The sequence below is a fragment of the Argopecten irradians genome, chromosome 4, assembly GCF_041381155.1.
Source record: "Argopecten irradians isolate NY chromosome 4, Ai_NY, whole genome shotgun sequence".
NCBI classification, from domain to species: domain Eukaryota; kingdom Metazoa; phylum Mollusca; class Bivalvia; order Pectinida; family Pectinidae; genus Argopecten; species Argopecten irradians.
In genome coordinates this window covers 44,560,307-44,579,652 of record NC_091137.1, presented here as the reverse complement: position 1 = coordinate 44,579,652, position 19,346 = coordinate 44,560,307, and the positions used below count along the sequence as shown (strand labels likewise).

The window sequence follows — 19,346 nt, the reverse complement described above, 5'->3', positions numbered from 1 at the left end:
TAAGAAAAGATAATATCTCAAGTTTAGTCGCCTCTTGCGATAATGTGATGGGGTTCGGTTAAGTTTAGTTTATTATATTTACGTCCCATTAAAAGCCAGTATCATGCTGTATATTTGTGTTGTCTTCTTGCCCTTTAGTGCAATATCACTGAAGCATGCTGTCGAAGACACAAGCAACACCATACCTGGTAACATTATACTGGGAACGGGAGAACCAGACGCCCAACTCCCTGTATGCTGAGCACTAAGCAGGGGTGAAAACTACCAATTTTATAGACTATTATGTGTCTCGGCCAGGGGACAGAACCCAGAGTCTCACTCGCAGGGAAAGGCCAAAAGTGAGGCGGTGTCAAGGGAGATATTGGGGAGAAGAAAGTAAGTATTGAAGAAGAGAAAAGAAAATATTCTAAATTTAGTCGCCTTTTACGATCATGCAATAGGGGCAGCAGACCAGTATATGCATGGCCTTCATGTAATGGGGACTGCAGTTGTTGGGTAATAGTTCGGTAGGTCGTTGGGTTTACAACGGAAATTCCAGCTTACAATTCATTCAGGACAAACAGCATACTGAAACCGAACCATGTTGTTTTGTCATCATAGTTGGTTTCCAGCCGCCGGAGAATGTTTGTCGGGGTACGGCACATACTGTAAGCTGTTTCCGTTTCGCCACCTGTATCAAACAAAACATAGCGCCTTTAGGAGTCAGTTCAAACGTATGTGCTGTCATTCTGGGTGTTATCTGCAGGTTACAATGATGTGTTTTACATCGCTGGGACAATACTCTTATCATTCAAATCCGCTCGTAATTTTACACGATCCAGTGATAAAATGGACGTTTGCTTTGGGACATACACAGTCATCATAAAAATACTTGCCGTATCTCTCTGGCTTGTTTCTTTATGCAATAAAGTCACACTGCTTTATCCCTTTGTAAACGTGTGTCGAAGCTCGCCGCGATTTTTAAAAGTCCGCCTGCCTATAAATTTTGTCTGTGTCGAGCGATCAAAGCGGGTTAAATCCTCGGGTATGTGTCGAGGGAGGGGGTATCGTCGTTTGTGATAGATAAGTACAGTTGTGGGAGGACTGTCTGCTCGCTATCACACATTTACTTCAACACCTCGCTGGTTACATTCTCGTCTCATCTCAATACCAAACTGTTGCCAACTCGTCCCCTCTTAATACCTCACTGTAACATATTCGTTCCATCCCATCATGGAATACCTTATAGTGACAAATTAGTCCCCATCAAGCATCTTACTATTACATACTCGACCCTCAAGTATTGAAACCGTCATATTTTCGTCCCATTCTTAATGTCATAAACTCATCCCTTTCAAACATCTTAATGCCACATTCTCATCCCCTCCTAACATCTTACTGTCACAAACTCGTCCCCTCCCAACTGCCACCACATACTCGTCCTCTCTCAACACCTTGCTGTCACATAATCGTCCCACCCCATCGGTACTAGTCCTTATTCGACTAAAAACTGCATTTTCCCACTTCTTAACATATTACTTCACAAACGCTTTACACTTCATACCTATCTCATCCGGACAAACATAAATTTTACCACATAACGCATATACGCTATCATCCTAAGTTACCTGTTCTATTCTGTTGCCTCCAGTTTTACTATGAGATAGTCCAGGGGTGTAGAGATCGTAAGGGATCGGAACCCCTGGAATATCGAGGATGATACGCTATTAACAACTCGCCATATCCCCAACACATATTTCGTAACAAAACGCGTCCCGTCCCCAACGATTTTCAGTAAATTATCATTGTATTATCACTCCCCTCCCAACAAATAGCAGGTATGCAAGCGTCCCTTTATATCAATGTTGTAGTATCTCGATTTGCTATCTGGCTACATACTCGTCATTTTTCTGAGGTATTAGACCATTCAGACGGACTTCGTCAAGGGGCCCCCTTATCAGTGCTATTGTTTACCGCTATACTGGACGCGTGAAGAAGCTCTTAACCTCGCTATCACAGGTCACGGTAATGCCGAGATTCCGGGGTAGATAGTAAAAATCTCATCGCAGATGTATCTCCTTCAATCGGACACTTGACTGTAACATGTCCATGAAGGTGTTAGCAACATTGTCACTTAAATATGCATAGATACAATTGTTATGTACGTTGATAACATCACATTGACTAACACTTAGATACGCCTATTGTTAAACCACAAAACATATACCTGGAATGGTTGTATTATTTAAAAGAACCATTCACGTTTGGTTGCATCATGGTTTGCCAATACACTGTAATTTGTCCTTGTCTTTGGCATTTAAGAAACGAATTTTGTAGCGATTTATTTATTCAGAAAGTTTTATTATTCTATATTATTAAATTATAAAACCCGTTTCACCCACCTGTGATTGTTATGAACCTCTATATGGTATTTTTGCTCTTCATGATGGGAGTGACACGGGTTTTGATACGAAATCTACTGTCCTTTAGGTTAGACGTACTAGTATATAAGAATAACGTTTGTTGATCATAAGAGGCTATTTTACGAACTTCTCTTTTCTTTCCTAAAAAAACTTTCTTGGTTTGTCTAAAATCACACTGCCTCATGTTTGGTGTGTAATTTAGCCTTCGCCCCCTCGCCGCAAATATACGAGATGTTCCAATTACTTTTAATAGTTTCATTATGTCCTGGGACGACTGGCTTCCTTGTTATTCGTTGTTACGTAAAAGGCGACTAAATTTATGATCTTATCATTTCTCTTCTTCCTAACTGACTTTATTCTTCCTTTCGTCTCCCTTGACACCACCTCACTTTTGGCCTTTGGTTGAGCGCTCGCCCATGACGTTAACTTAATCAAACAAGCAAACAAATCAATAAATATTCTTCAGAAAGTATAAAGTGTAAAGTAAAATTAATGAGATACATTGCTATTTAACCACAGTATCTCAATAAAGCAAGCATGGAAGAGAATGCCAAGCAATATTAAAAGGAGATCTGAATAAGTGCTGAAGTTAATTTCGCATAAATCGGTTTCTTTTCTTAAAACATACACGCCATTTTATCTGATGTACACTGGAAAACGTTTTCATTGGTTGTCAAGAACGGGTGGTGACGTCATCATTTGTACAGTATAATAATGTTACTCCGTGATGACGTAACAAAATGGCGGACTAGTCATTGTTTGATTTTTTGTATATCTTGCATTTTTAAAGCAATTTAAAATGATCGCTGAGTGAGATGATAAATGTACTGGTATATCAAATATTGAAGATTCATCCGACATTTTATAAAACCTGTCACGAAGTTTTCATATATTTGCTCGCCAATGTTAACACACATGAAAACATCTAGGACTTGTCATTTCAATTTAAAACTTATTCTTATAGTTGATATGGACGTGAATGTTATCTTATAAAAACATACATTTATAAGTGAAGTTTTGACGTGTCTGGAAAATCCTCCAAACACGTACTAGTGCTATGGTTATATACCGCTGCCGGAGACAGTACGGGGGTGTTCAGAAAATCCCCCAGTATTGTCCGGAACACCCTGGGAACGACAATAGCCACGTATCGTGTCGGGGGTGGAAACAATCTACTTGAGATCACATAAACCTTGCTATTGCCCGGATCACAATGTATGTGAATTCTTTTAAACAGTCGGATGATCTGATACGCGAGTTTATATAAAACTGCAGTACCTTGTCATTCCGACAAAGGTGCATGTGACGAATTGTCTGTCGAGAGACCGCTCTTTAGGACGAGATAGTCCCTTTGTGTACACATATATAAACAGGTATTTATGCATATCACTGAAATCGTTCGATAAAGGTCTCAAGGCTCCCGAATACAACTGTAAATATGTATCTGTTGTGAGGTGGATTGTTATCGACAGCTGAGTCGGAATGGTCTGCTTAGACCACACAAAAGGGACGGGGTATAGTAACAATTTAAAACCAACACAGGGGGGAGGGGGCTAGTGTCGCTAAATCACTGTATTTTATAGGTATTTCATCGACAATAGCGTCTAATGGAATAACCATCAAACAGATATACATGTAAAGTCTGTCAAATCGGTTTTCACTTTTGGTTGACAGGGTCAAATTTATTTATCTTATGATTCATTGATTCAAGAGCGGTACAGTATATTCTCGAAATGGAATCAAGTTTGAATGAGGCATGTCTTACTTGAAGAATACAATAGTGAAAATTTTTGTACCTTGACGAATATTATGGCTTTTTTACACAACTTAAAAGATTTACTATGAAAAGTACTTTTGGATTTGACTTCCGGGATATCTCGGTGCTCTAAACTGGAACCTCCGAGTTTCCTCTGACTGTAGCACCAGATTTTGATATTTTGACAAATAGGTATACCTATACATGAACCAGATATCTATCTGTATGTGCCCTGGTCGTGACTTTATCTGTGAGGATATCAAAATATATCACGTCATGATATCAGATGACACTAGAAATATATTTCTCAGAATATGCAAGCATAGTATCTCATTTTTAAGCATTTTCTCATCCAAACCAAAAGTGAAGACTGCTTTAGACTATGTAACCAAAATTGGCAGGATACCAGAGGTAACTCCAATTTGAAATAGTCTGTTTCACTTTCTGAGGTCATGGATTTAAGTCCATCGAGATTTGAGTTAACTAGGAATGTTTCCAAGAGTGTCGAAGTCTGTTGTAGGGGTTAGAGGAAACTCTGACTGTTTTGTCAGAATGTCCAAATATGGTAGCAGGATTATAGAAAACTTGGACTCTTTATTTACCTGGCTAGGTAGAAACTTAATTCTATTTCTCGATTCATAAAAATCCGAGCGGACTTAAAACTTAATTAAGGTAGTCTGTGTGCCTTAATGAAGTTAAATAGGTTCGATTGTCAGCATGATCAATTGAAGATCCGTGCCCAGAGGTACATATATAGTCACTACAAGGATTATGTCACAGAGTGCATTTGACATGTGATAATGCTAAGATAGATTAAACTTGCAGGTGTGACAATCACAGGTATACAGGGAACTTTGGTCCTCCAAACAGTGGTCATGTACGATCAAATCGATCATCTAAATGCAATTTTTTATATGATTATAGGTAAAACTAGCATGATACCATGGTAACTTTGTCCATGTTTATAGTCCTGAGTTACTTTTCAAATTTATTTTTATGAAGCTTCGCTAGGTATCCACCCGTTTGTTATCGACGAGTGGAATTAAATTTTGTTAATCGAGTTTTTAATGTATAAGATCTTAAATCATAACTTTGTGTTCATTTCATACGACATTTTATAAAATGAGTCTTAAGTTTTAGTTTTGCGAACCCTGGCGAGACGAGTTTCATAAAATCCCTTGAAATGAACACAATTTACAAGATACAGTTGATCAGCTAACTACAACAGTCTACATTTTGAAGAAGCTCAACGTCAAAATTTTAATGTTCCAAATGCGTTATTTCATATTTGTCCCATTGTGATAGCGATATCACTGCCTCCATTTAGGTAAGACTTCCTTTTGCATCACAACTCAAAAATGTTAAATTTATGTATTGTGCATTATTGTTGACTTATTCAATCATAAGAAAATAAAGAGACAAAGTTTCATAAGTCTTTAGATGACGACACGTTGATCCTACACCCCACCCCCTCCAAAAAACTCCTTACATAGAGAGTTTACTTACCTTTTTCAGACCTTGTAACTGTATTTGGAGGCGTTCATTAGGGATATTTCAAATAGATTACTTCCGGCCCGCACATAATCTCAGCAAGGTAAAGATCAAGTTAAAATGCACCATCATCTGTTAAGATTCGTGCATACTCCAGATTCCGGACCCACAAAGTTTTCAGAATGGTTTGCAGTAATATGGGCGTATCATAAGTTCGACAATTCGTTGTAAGCTACCCAACAATCGGTGACAAATCACTGCTGGAATCTGCCATATTACAATAAAATCACAACAGGTAACAAAGATATATAATCTCCTACGCGTTTGATATGAGTTTTGATTCTGATATTTATTACAAACGTTTATGTGAAAATGATTAATAAGTCATATAAGTAAATATAAATACATGAAAAAAGATTTGATATATCATCAAGTGCTCAGTGGAACGGTGGATAGAGCACCGGACCAGAAACTAAGGTGAGTTGAAAGTCGGTGGATCGAATCCTACTGGAGGCATACATTTTGTAAATAAAATTGAAATCTTAATATCTTATGTATGTTATATATTGTGATTTGAAATATGGTGTCGAGTGAAAAAAGGTGTATTGTAGAAAAGAGAAATGACATTTTAGAGAAAAATTATTTTTAAATATTCAATTATATAAATTCAATTTCTACCCCCAAAAAGCCAAGCTCCATTTTTTTTCTTATTGACCCCTTAAAATAAACCCCTTTAGACACTTGGGGGGTACCAACCCCCAGTAAATTTGATTGTGGGTGTAAAAGGAAGTCTGTCCATCCCTTTAAGTATATGTTCAGTCGAAACCTCATTTATCCGATCTCGTATGACTCAAATGCACTGTTTAATTCGAAGTATTTTGTCGTCACGTTGTAATCAAGTAAATGTAAATCGAAAACACATGTTCTCGGATAACTCGAAGTGCTACCATGGTCTGTCGACTTCGAGTTACCAAGGTTTGGCTGACTAAAGGAAATGTAAATCGAAAACACATGTTCTCGGATAACTCGAAGTGCTACCATGGTCTGTCGACTTCGAGTTACCAAGGTCTGGCTGACTAAAGGAAATCAACAACACGGACGAGAGCGAAACATGAGATACGTTTATTGCAATGTATTATAAATAAATACGATGTAATAATATGTACAGGCGTGTTAAACACGTGCGTGATAAATGGACCACAGACATCTGGGGACAAAACGCGATTAAATCCAAAAATTAAAAAAAAACATGTCGACCACCCCAAGTGATATTTGAGAATGTTCGATAAACATGATCTAACATACAAGCTCTGCTCCGTTCATGCATATGTAGTAATTTAATGCAGTTCCCGGAGTTACAGAAAGTTTTACTTTAAAATTAACTATACAATGATTTTCATAAAATCATCGACTTCCTTATTCTCTTTCATCATTAGTTTAGACTTGTTTGGAATCTGCAGCGACACGAATAATGAAAGTGGATTGTTGTTATTCAAGCAAATCATTGTTATGAATATTTCATGTTTGACTTATCACGGAAATAGTTTGTGCAAAAGCAGCATTTAATTTGGAATTTGAATTTCTAAAATGAAGTATAATAAAATTCTTTGATATTGACTTTCATACAGGTATTTTAATTTGTTTTTATATAAAAATAAGGAATGAATCAAGACTGATTTTTTTAGATGTACAAAATGATAATAGTAGTTTTAAAAAATCAAGATGTGACAATGAAAAAAATGAATTAAACTATACAAAAATGTTTGATTTCATAAACCCCGTGGACATAATACTGTATACACACCGCCCAGTAAACAATAAATAAATAAATAACTTTATACAAACAATTTTCTGAAATATTTCATATGTTACAAAATATTCGAGAAAAAACATGTAACTGATTCTCTGAAACGATTATTTGATTTAGTCATTTAGAAAGTGATTCCAAGCTATATCTACTTTGAATACAAGAGCGTACCAATGCAACCATCGATTGGATATATTTCTAAATGAGAAACGGACATCAGTTATCTATTTCTAGATATTACGCTATCACTAGGGAATTGAAATTGAATATCTCAATGGTTTTCTGATACACAGAATTTGATAAAGCAACGAAATGGTTTTCTTCCATTTTTCCACTGATACACAAATGACGCAGTGCATACATGCGATACACAATGATAATGTGGCATTCTTTTCAAGAAAATATGAGGAAATATATTTCAATGACATGGATAATTCTACGTCATAAGATCAAAGGTGCTACGCGTCCAAGTTCGTGCTGTGAAAAATAGTTTTAAGAAGAAAAGTAGACAAATAATATTCTGATCTTTTCAGCTAATTACTACCACAATGGTATTTAAATATTACAATTATTCACATTTTCTATCAAATCAGTGATATTCACACGTAAAATTAACATAGCCGCGAGGGAATATCTGAAGAGTCATTGATTTTAAATTTCCAATGAGTGATGAGGGTTGGGTGGCAAAGCGTCACCTATAGCGGCACAAAACGTCATTTCCTGGTTTCTAATGACACCACATTTCTCAGAACTTCATAGTGCACTGCCTACCTAGTCAAAATGTCACCTTATAAAATTATGAAATAACTGTAACATATACAGAAAAGTAAAGTCTTGTAAATATGATACGGCATATATCTGCTGCTAAATTATTATCATGTATTTTTAACACACCGACGAGCATGCGCACTTCCATCCTGTGTGAAGGATATGCCGCCACTCTGACGTGTGCGGTTAAGTACACATGACCCCTTTCGGTGACATCCAACGATCACGTCACCCTCTGACAGGACCTGTCATGACGTCATCGGTATATAAGCGGTCTCAACACTATTTCATAGTAAACGTTTTGAAGATATAGATTCTTGTCTCCAGTTTGGGCGGAATAATCATTCTTAAGGTACACTCGTTTCGTTTCTTTCAAATGTGGATTGCTTGACTATCCGACAGGGGATGTGCCCTAATTTTATCAGGTCCACACATAATCTGTCGAATTCAATTCACAATCGCTGTCCAGCGTACACCGGTGTATCTATAGATACGGGTTAGTTGTATTTAACAGTCTCATCCACAGAAACAACACGGCAACCCCTCAGAAACGGGCCGGTCTGTCGGTGAAATATATAATGATACATGCATCACTCTGCGCAGAAATATGAGGTCTGCATAGAATATAGTTTGTTGATATGATTGGTTACACATCCATTTTTCATGCCGTCCTGTGCACCGTCCTGGGATTTTTGTTCGGGTGATCCGGCCGAATCATCGGATGATGTTGGCATATCCATGAATATATTTGATCCGTCAACACCGGGAAACACATTCCCTACAAACAAAAATTATAAGATAATCATGAATTCTGATTATAACCACGTTTCAGTAAACAGTAAAATACTTGCATTACAAATACGTGATAAGTTGATAAAAAAAAATATTAGGAAAATGCAAATCGGTAACGAAATGCTTCGTATGCCAACAGTTATTAACTTCTTAAAGTGTAAATACATACAAGGAACTTATACCCCCTGAAAAGGAAAATCCCCCATGCCGTCTCTTTGAATACTTCTGTTCTCGGGGTAATACATCGGCATATTAACCCAATAAGAAGTCGTTAATTGTATATTATTGTTTGCTATTGCACATACCTTCTATATCGTTCGAAAATATTTTCCTGCTTTCATCACCCTCTTGGACAGGAAATCGATCTTGATCTATATCAGAGTTCTTTCCCTTCCTTTTCCGGTCTTTACCACAAGAATCGGGACTTTGTCGTCGTGACATTTTCTTCACCTGGCCAAAAAAGGTCAAAGGTTAAGCTGACAAGTAGGTAAATTATAAATAAAGATAATCCATGAGAGTTTTACACCCAAGTAATGTTATTATTTATATGCATGGATATTGTTTTCATTTCACTTTCCAAATAAATATTTTTTAACCTTCGTTTTCATAAATTGCAATGTCATACGCTTGTCAACTTATCAGAGTAATGGATTGTTATCTACAACGTCTCTTGTCACATGTGTAGAGAAACAAACATCATGTATTGATAGCTGTTGCCCTAACGACACCATTTCTGATCACGTGGTCAATGTCACAACACGATGAACAGAATTACGTGTCAAATGTCCGGATTTCTGTCTACTGTTTTAACAGCGAGTGTACCACAACACCTCAAACAACGACTCATGTACTTTAAACAGTCGTTATAAGCACGCCATCTCTTTGATGAATAATTCATGTTTCTTATCATTATAAGGACAAATTGAATATGAAATTATTCTTTTCTAACCCCCAAACCCGACAGATGAATATACACATGTACTTATGTTTTTGTGAAATGTTGTTGACGATTCTCTCAAAACAGGAAAATAATTCTATCCAAATACATAAAAGCAGGAATTTTGACAGAATGCTTTCAAAAAGTGTTTTATAGTATTGGAATACTTCCCCATGCAATCTATACATTACGTCAATAGATCACTCGTTGACGAAATCGTAATTAATCTTTGGCCACAAGTTTATTTTAATCTTGGCAGGTGTTATATAAACGTGGAATCAATTTCATCCCATTCATATTCATTACCGCCATTAAAAAGTAAAAAGAAAATCCAAAACGGAAAAAGAAAGCAGTTTTAAATGTAATGACAGAGTTTTAACGTTCCTTGAGAACAATAGGAATTGGTTGACCAGGCGGCGCCACGCGCGTTTCAAGTGACTATCTCAAGGTCTTTGCCGTAATTGTGGTGTAGATTACAGCCATGCCTTGACCAGACGGGGAACACGAGACACCGTGTCTATTGTTCCACGGGTGGAACTCACCACATAATAAGGTTTTGGTGAGACACAGTTTTTCCCATAAATGTCCATACCCCATACAAACTATACAAAATTGTGTATATATATTACGTGAGCGAGTATGTAATTACCGTGTTTAATTATTTCGGGGTAGGGGTAGTGAAAAGAACCATTGTGATTTTTTCTCCTGTAAATACTCCTATCTCAACGTAGTATTCAACTACCACCTAATTTTACTTCTCATGACTACCAAGCCAAAATATTGTTCGATTTACATAGTCACATCATATCCGTTACTACAATTTTTTTTACTTTCCTTCAATGCAATATCGTGCAGTGCCTTGCCCAGTTTATTCAATTCCGAACACGAACACTCTTGAAAGCGATATTAGTATTAAATCATCGTTTTCGTTGCTGTCATTTACCGTCCAGCTGTTGCGCTATTATCTGTAACATCTAAATGTCATTATTTAAAAAGTCATTGTCCTTTCGTATTGTTTCCTCGTCGCTAGTCTGTCATCTACAATATGTTCATTTTTAGGGGCCATTGTCCATATCTCACAACATCCTCAATATCCAGGGATTACTACCACTGTAGTCATATCCACCCAATACCATGTCATAACAAATCCAAAGTCTCTCTGTACACTTTATAGTTCTGAAGTAGGGCGTCGCTCTTTTCAAATAAAGTCTCTTCAGGTCTGCGATTGATAATTTGTTTTATCTCTCTCCTGAAAAGCCTTCAGGATTGCTTTGACATATTCCAGAGGTGGATATAACAACATTGATAATAACCCCTGAAGTATCGAGGATGATATCCATGTCCATAACAACTCTTTTGTCCGATGAGATCTCCATTGGCCTGTTCCTATCCTTACTAGCCTTAACTGTCAACCTTAACTATCTCGCCTTAACTACGGCATCTTCCCAATTGAAAATACTATCGTTGTCAATTCTACACAGAATCCCACTCCATTGGCATATTCTATTTTTTAGCCTTTGTTGGAACCCTTCTTAAGGGAAATGTTTGACTTTTGTTTCGGTCCAATCTTCAAATGAACACTATATTGGTCTCGATCTTATTATATATGACCATTTCTTTCGCCATATTCTTAAATATTTCATATTCACGCCTCACGAAGATTAATCACCGGTTGCCTTCACCATAGTTTCTTTTCGTGTGGCAAAATCGCACTTCGAGAGTTTTCATTTCCGGCCATGCCTGTCATTACTGATAAAAAGCGACATGCTTTTTTGCATGTCTGTTAAATTAATCCAAAATGTCGTAGACTTTGTGATTTGCAGTCATCCGATGTGTTATTCATAATGATGGCGACGGACGTCTTTGCTAAGACTTTCATTTGTCGCTCCAGACCATTCTATTGGTGGTCTCTGCTATTTTTCCACTTGGACTCCCATCTACAAAACAGCCCCTATTGATTTTTGTCATATCTCCCCTTGGTCATTCACCTACCAAAATAGCCCCTACCAATTAGGTTCTGTTATCTGTTATTTGTCCTCCTTGTCCGCGTCTACCAACCATCCAGCATTCTTTAATCGAGTTCCAGCATTCTTTACTCGAGGTTGCACTTACCTTGGCACGCTGATTCTGAAACCACACTTGGACAACCCGGACGGTAAGACCTGCCTCAGCAGCCAATTGTTCTCGTATCTACAGGTAAAATATCGACAAATCAGCTATGTGATCTACATTGTATTGGAATGGAAAAAAAGACAATAAACAGCAAAAGGAGAAAGTTACATTTGCCTGCTCATATTCCAAATTCCTAATGAATTTGTAGGAACTGTCCTTCCACAACATTGAGGATTTATATTAAACGTGGCCTTGAACTTGATATAATACTGACCTTTCTACAGGGTTTGGGGTTAATCTCAAACGCGGCCTTGAACTTGCGACGTTGGCTCGTTGTTAGTATCGTCCTCGGCCGTTTTGTGTGTCTCTCGTTGTCGGTGTCCATATCCTCGTAACTATCACTGTCATCGTCCATCGCATCTGAAATAAAAGGAAAATGACAAAATGATACAAAATTACACAAAAGTTTGAAGAAAGAATGTAGATGATAATTCATTTTCTTCTCTTTATTGAAATTTTGGAGACATGATTTCTTTGTCCTCTTTTATACGTTGTTGTTGCTTATCATGTTGCTTTTGTTCGTACTCCAACCATGTTAAGTTGATGTTGTTTATCATAGATGACGTTCGTGCCCCAAATAAGTGTTGTTTATCATGTTTGAACGTTGCTGTAAGTCATCATAGTTGTTGATCGTACTATTATTTTTATTATCTTTTTGTCCTCTTAAAATTATTTATGATCGCATATATGTTATCATAATAAGGGTTTTGTGAGATTTCCTTGCAGAATTATAAATCAAATGATGTCATCCGTTAGTGTCTGTGTTCACACCATAATCCTACTGCATGCAAAGCTTATATAGTTTAGATATATATATCACAAATTTTGATATTTGACATCAATATTTGTGTCCTCATACGACTACAACACATACAGTTGTGTTTATATCTTGTTCTCGTGTCAGTAATGAATGATGATAATGACCAAAGATATTGAAACAAATTTGTTGAGAAAAAAAATGAAAATAAACCGAACTTATGAATGGGAGTTAGTGTTTAAAGTATTGGAAGGTATATCCTCTTTACTACAGTGTTTAAATGAGCACGTCATCAGTCGGAGAGTGAGAACTTGCAGCGTGTTCCATCTTTGTTCAAGAATCGAGTTTATATTCATTTTCCATTCTTTATGCAAGGAAATCGTTCATTTCATTGATTTCCTTTGTGCATAGTTGTCGGATTAGAATCTATGTAAAAACAGAGCGTGAGATCTATAGGATATGTCATGTTTTAAACATTTTAACCATACAAAACCTTTATCGATATCGGACCCATTCACGTAAAACATCTAGACAGGTATGAGGCATGTACGCATGCAGGTGGAAACCCTATATACTTGTTATATAAACGCATAAGTGAAAGTAAATAGTACAATCGAACAGCCGAACGACAGTTTGTTGGTTCTCCGTTCACGATTCGGTGCAATCGTATGTACTTTTTAAACGCATGTTTAAAAGGTCTGAAATGTGGTATTTATATAATAATTTGCATTATTTTCACATGTTCTTGTCATTTTTGACTGAGTGCAATATTTGGTGTCATGTAGATAAGAAGGGTGCGGGAAATTTTTTGTATTTATATTTCATTTCTTGGGGTATTTTGTGGAGGTAAGAATGGGCAGAAAAATACTGATGAGAGTGACAAACAACGAATGCCTGGTCATACATCATTCTACATTACTCCAATATCACCGGTTAAATTTCTCTAGTGCAGTATTTTTGAAAGTCAACAAAGATCCACAGTGTTGCTTTGTTTAAATACTTGATACGGATGACGATCTGTCCCTTTTACTGAAGTGTAAGGAGAAATATTAGATTACGGCTTTGTTTAAATGTCCTCGAATATACACCGATATCTGGCCACGACCAGGTAGAGTTACAGGATAGCTATTTGTCACTGCTGTAACAATACCCTATACCTGTATCGCGGCACCTGTCTGGGACCAGGTGAATCTCTCGCACGTAAGTTAAGGCGCCCCGCCAAACACAGGTAAAACTATAGGCATCACCAGACTATTATATGCTTCATTGAAGCAACACCTTCCATCCCTGGTGAACATACAAATGCCTGGTGCCGTCTTGGGTATAATATAACGACATGTTTTCAGCATTCCACTAATTTGTCCTAATATTTAAAATTGACAAAAACTAGTCTTTTGATATTTGCTTATAAGCTTATTGTGTTTGTTAGTTTATTAAAACAAATGTTGTTTAATTAAGATAAGGAGAGGCACGTTGTATCAACAGTTGTTTCAAGTTATTAATTAATTTGTACCCATGAGATCAGTTGAAGAGTCAATAAGCCTAGTTGTAGTTGTGAAATTAAATTATCATGATTATAAAATTAATTAAATACGTTTAACAATGGTCTATACTTAAATCATACGTAGATGTTCTTGACGGAGTTTAGACTTATAAGATATTGTATATGATGTATCGATATTCTAATTAAGAACAACAGTTTTCTCTATGGTATTGTCACACTCAATCATTATTTTTAAAGTTAACCATTGTCTTGTAGTGGAATGTTTAGAAAAAATACCTACATTTATTTGTAAAAAAGCTAGGTAGCAAATTAAGATATGACTAAGAAGATATTGTCAAAAACCTAAACCTCACAAAATGACATCTTCGAACCATGAGATGCAAGGGAATCGCAAAATTGATTTCAACATTTTAGAAATTGTACGATATACAGAATAAGTGAATTTTTGTAGATTCGGTCGCCAGCATCACTGACAAGGCATTAAGGTCAAACCGACTATGTATAAATAGTCGCTAATGACTTGTGTCTTTTTCTACAAGCCTGAAACCCCATTATAAGCAAAAATGCATTTTCACAGCCGCAAAGGTAATTTAAACTGTTTTGTGGTTTGTTTTGTGATTCATGTGGTCAAACTAATGATGCGTGATATATTAAACGTGGTAATGTTGTGGTAAACTACTACTAAATCCAAGTACTTGTTTTATCGTTGTTTTAATAACAATATGTTGTGTCTCTAATGAAAGATTATTTCATGGTGAAAACAACTCCTGGCCAGAAGTGAGACTGGAGGATTTGAGCAAAGTTTGAATTACCGCCATCATCTTTCATTTTAACAAAATATAGATAAATTGACGTAACTGGGTGACTTGAATGGTAGAAAAAACATAATTAACAGCTTTTCCTTTTGTTTTGTAGTTTTGAGTTGTTTTGTAGTATGTCAAGTGGATATCGCGAACGATGGACAAAGGATGATGAATCTCTCCTACGTGAAATTACATAAAAAAACTGTTGGAATCGTTAACAGATAAGTAATTAATACTGATAAATGAACACAAACGGCACCTAAGTAAGTTATAGGAATAGAAAGATGTTTGATTCAGAAATGGTTTTGATATAATCCAATTGTAAAATCAAGTAATGCTATTGATTTGTTTTATACTAACAGTTAAGCTCATTTAAGGAAGCCCCCCCCCCCCGCCCTCCCTTATGTATGCGATGAGTTATGTATCATATGTTAAGAGAGATTCTGGTATGTTTGTGCTATATCTCCTTGTAATATGAAAATACATTTTATAGTGTTATCTCACTGAATCATACAGGTAGAGACAACGAACAGCACACCTCGAGTTGGTGGTAATTAGAAGTTAAAATACAGAGAAAGAGTAATCTCAACTGTTTCACTAATAGATGTAATAGTTCATAATGCAAAGTCATTTTACAAAACCAAACTGTGAAATTCGTATTATTTTCATACTTGTTCATTTTAAGCTTCATCATATTGCTAAAGAACTTAACATATGATAACAGTGATATTTTTTCTCACGGCTATCATCAAACAGTTGAAATTGGAAGCCCAATGCTAACAATATTATATCCATTTTTTGAGAAAAAAAATGAAAATATATATTATACAAATGTATAACTTTAAAGGAAAAAAAACCAATGTCACAGTGATCGTAGTAGTAAAATAAACTGCCCTCCCATAATCACCCTTTAGCGTTCACCTGGGGTGATATAAAATCACAGTTGTATTGAATAGCATAGGCAGGTGAAAACATAGAAAATAACACTAGGATATTATATTTAATGTGTTCATCGATATATATGTCTATTAAAGCTGAAACATTGGAGGCTAGACCACCCAGACAAGTTCTACACACGCAATCAAAGTAGTAAGCGAATGAAAGCGGGACTCTGTCACAAGCTCTTAATGCCCCGCTGTATCAGCTCGTAAGTAGTCTTGTAAAGATGCTGAACAGGTGAAAATGAAACCTTTAAGTTCATTTCGACAGGTGTAACAAAACCAGAAAGTTCAATTTTCCGATCGATAAATCATTTAGTATTTTCACAAAATATCCGAATCGATGACCAATGCACTCGCTGTGACAGTGTCACAGAGAACTGGTCGCCATAGACATATGACATGTGAGATCTGTGGATAACGGCCCGCCTACCTGTACGGGGCCAAGATCAAGGCTATGAATGGTTTTGTACCTGTATAACTATAGGTAACATGTAATGGTATAGCTGTGTTGGAAACATTCACATGCAAGGTAAAGTAGCGGTATGTCTATGCGGTATCGAGAAGGTTTACTCGTTGAAAGTTGGTGGGGATTACATCTTATTAACTGTTGAGAAAAGACCTCCACTGTATGCATTGTGTTGCGGGTGTGAATGGCTACATAATTATGTTTCAGGAAGCTGTGTTGCATTTAAAGCTTGAATTGAACAATTGCAAGGTTCTGAGCGTTGGTTGATGTTTTTTTTTTCACGAGAACTACATTCTTCTCTGAGCACCAAAACCCTGGTGCATTATAAGATGATATGAGGCGTAATGCATAAAACAAACATAACTACCAACCATGCGTTAGTGTCTGTTAGTTAAGACAAGGATAAAACTTTTAACCTAGTTAAAATAATTGAGGAATTCTTTTCATGCAATATATTACTGACATTAAAAAATCACAAATAAAACACGCACTTTTCTTGAGGTTGTTCACGAGACTAAATGTATCTGGGGAAAGTGTAATTTTTGGATTAAATTTTGTCGACATTTTTGTTGTCGATGAGATTAGAAGACGGGTTGGGATCATCTGAATAAATGATTATATGCGAATATAGTCGGGTTACAGAAATCACTTTCTTCTGTTACAATTTTGGGTAATGGCGATGTTTTCAACAATAACAAGTCGTAATCTGACTATGTGGTAAATGCTGACATTTTCTTATAACAAACTCATGATTTTATCCATTTAAATGAAAACTATATACAAATGCATCTTCTTTCCATTAATTTTTTTCAGCCTGTCAAACCTATAACATTTCACAATAAAACGCTTACACATATTTTACTTAAATGGTCATTTCTGTAGGCTGGATTCCACAACTGTGCTATTGTAATAAATCCGATGTGCCTATTCACATTATACGCTCCATGTTACGGCTTTAATGGTAGTTGACCCTCTGACCTTCCCTACATTATCCACTCAGAAGAGCCATTCTGGACATGCAGTCCCCTCATTAGCATATAATTTGTATACTAAATGCGGTAATACTTGGCACATTCCGAGGATTTATGTTAAGCCATCCGTCCCAGTCAAATGCGGATGTATCTTTACCATACAAATGACCGTGTTAGGACCAAGAGCCGATATCATCAGCGTAAATCGAGCAGGACCAGATTCGACTTCACGCAGTAGAAAATACTGTGTGGTCTACGTCACCGCATGCGCCCTAGGGCTAAGAAATCATTTGTTTTCCAACAATTTATGAAATACAGACTCGTTTGGCCAGATTTATGTTTGCCGCACACGCTGACATAAATTTTAATTTCACACGTAGAGGTTCACGTAGAGGTTCCTATTCTGGATTTAACATTTACATCACTGTGACAATTAAATAAGTTTTGATGGTAGAGTTAGGGATTAAGCTGAACGTCCTGTTAACAGCGTGGGCCAGAACAGGATGGTCTCCCGTGACGTGAAGTACGCGTGTGTTTTGGGAGACTGATGTATGTTCGGGTTGTGTGTCTCTTTGTAACAGTAGAAATTTTTGCCTATATTATAGTGATATATCAATGAAGCATACCGTCAATGACATTAAACAGAAAACCTTTTCCGAACACATTAAACTGCCAACGGAGAAACCAGTCGTCCAATTCCCATTATGATGTATCTATTGCTTCCGAACATAGCGATATCGAGAACTTTCCAGAATTTAAATTTTGAAGCACAACAGTACCCTCCAGTAGTCTTTGATAACTTTCTTTCATATACCATCATTATCCGAGCGTTTTTCATATTTTGTTCTTATCTAGAAAAACAAAATAAATAAATAAAAAAGAGGAAGAAGTCACTCACCTTTAGGACTGTAAGACAATACGCTAAACTCTTTGTCGAAGTCAAACCGGCAGAAGAGTTGGCCATCCTTGATGACGAACTGGTCCCCCCGTTGTAGGATCTGTTGACATTCTATACAGCGGAAACAGTGTAGGTGGTACACACTACCGAGGGCCTTCATCACCAGCTCCTCAGACGAAATGTTGTAACCACATCCATTACACCTTCCACGGAACAATCTGTGGAGAGAGAAAAACAAAATACGGTTCGGGTGATGTACAACAAACAAATGTAATTATTTCACGGGGAATTAGTTTGAAGAAAAACAAAGAAACAGGGTTAGCATAATATACAACAAAGCAAATCGAAATTTTAAGGTATTTCACGGAGAATCGGATTGAAAAGCAATTTTTGAAACAAATTTTTCATAATGTTCAACAAAGAGAATTTTCTTGATTTTTATACATTTTGTACTGTAATCATTTTTGTGTGCTATTAAGTTTTCGTAATTTTCACAGGGAATCAGAAATCACGTAGAGCCATATGTCTAAAATTTCAAATCCAATTGCCGTGAAAATGTCATGAAAAACGCGAAATAAAGTCATCGCAAAAATCAGTAGGTTTACAGTATATACTGCAAACTCCACACATCACGAGATCGTTTATCAAAATTCATCTCTTAAAACAAGAAGGAAATAAATTCCCGGCGAAGTTCCGTCACATGTCTTTGATATGTGAATCACCTAAGTAGCGAGAATCAGCTACAACTCTCGTTATAATATCACGTGAAGGTCGTTTTATGTGTAATTCGTTACAAGAAAAGGACATTTATAGTGTCAAGCTTTCACAGAACTAACTCGATCAGACGTTTGGTGGAAATAAATGTAAACTGGCGTTGAATT

At 36.5% G+C, this 19,346-nt stretch overlaps 1 protein-coding gene across 4 annotated transcripts in view; it reads right to left on the bottom strand.

Moving 5' to 3' along the window:
* Window positions 1-6,756: 6,756 nt before the first annotated feature.
* Window positions 6,757-19,346, bottom strand: part of LOC138321809 (LIM/homeobox protein LMX-1.2-like) — a 34,661-nt gene continuing 22,071 nt past the window's right edge. For all 4 annotated transcript variants that reach the window (XM_069265787.1, XM_069265786.1, XM_069265788.1 and 1 more), the window contains exons 3-7: window positions 18,466-18,683; window positions 12,340-12,485; window positions 12,066-12,143; window positions 9,322-9,466; window positions 6,757-9,002 (exon numbers count right to left, since the gene is read on the bottom strand). In XM_069265787.1, the coding sequence (XP_069121888.1) occupies window positions 8,815-9,002; window positions 9,322-9,466; window positions 12,066-12,143; window positions 12,340-12,485; window positions 18,466-18,683 (775 nt within the window). In that variant the 3' untranslated portion in view covers window positions 6,757-8,814. The remainder of the gene's footprint in view (window positions 9,003-9,321; window positions 9,467-12,065; window positions 12,144-12,339; window positions 12,486-18,465; window positions 18,684-19,346) is intronic.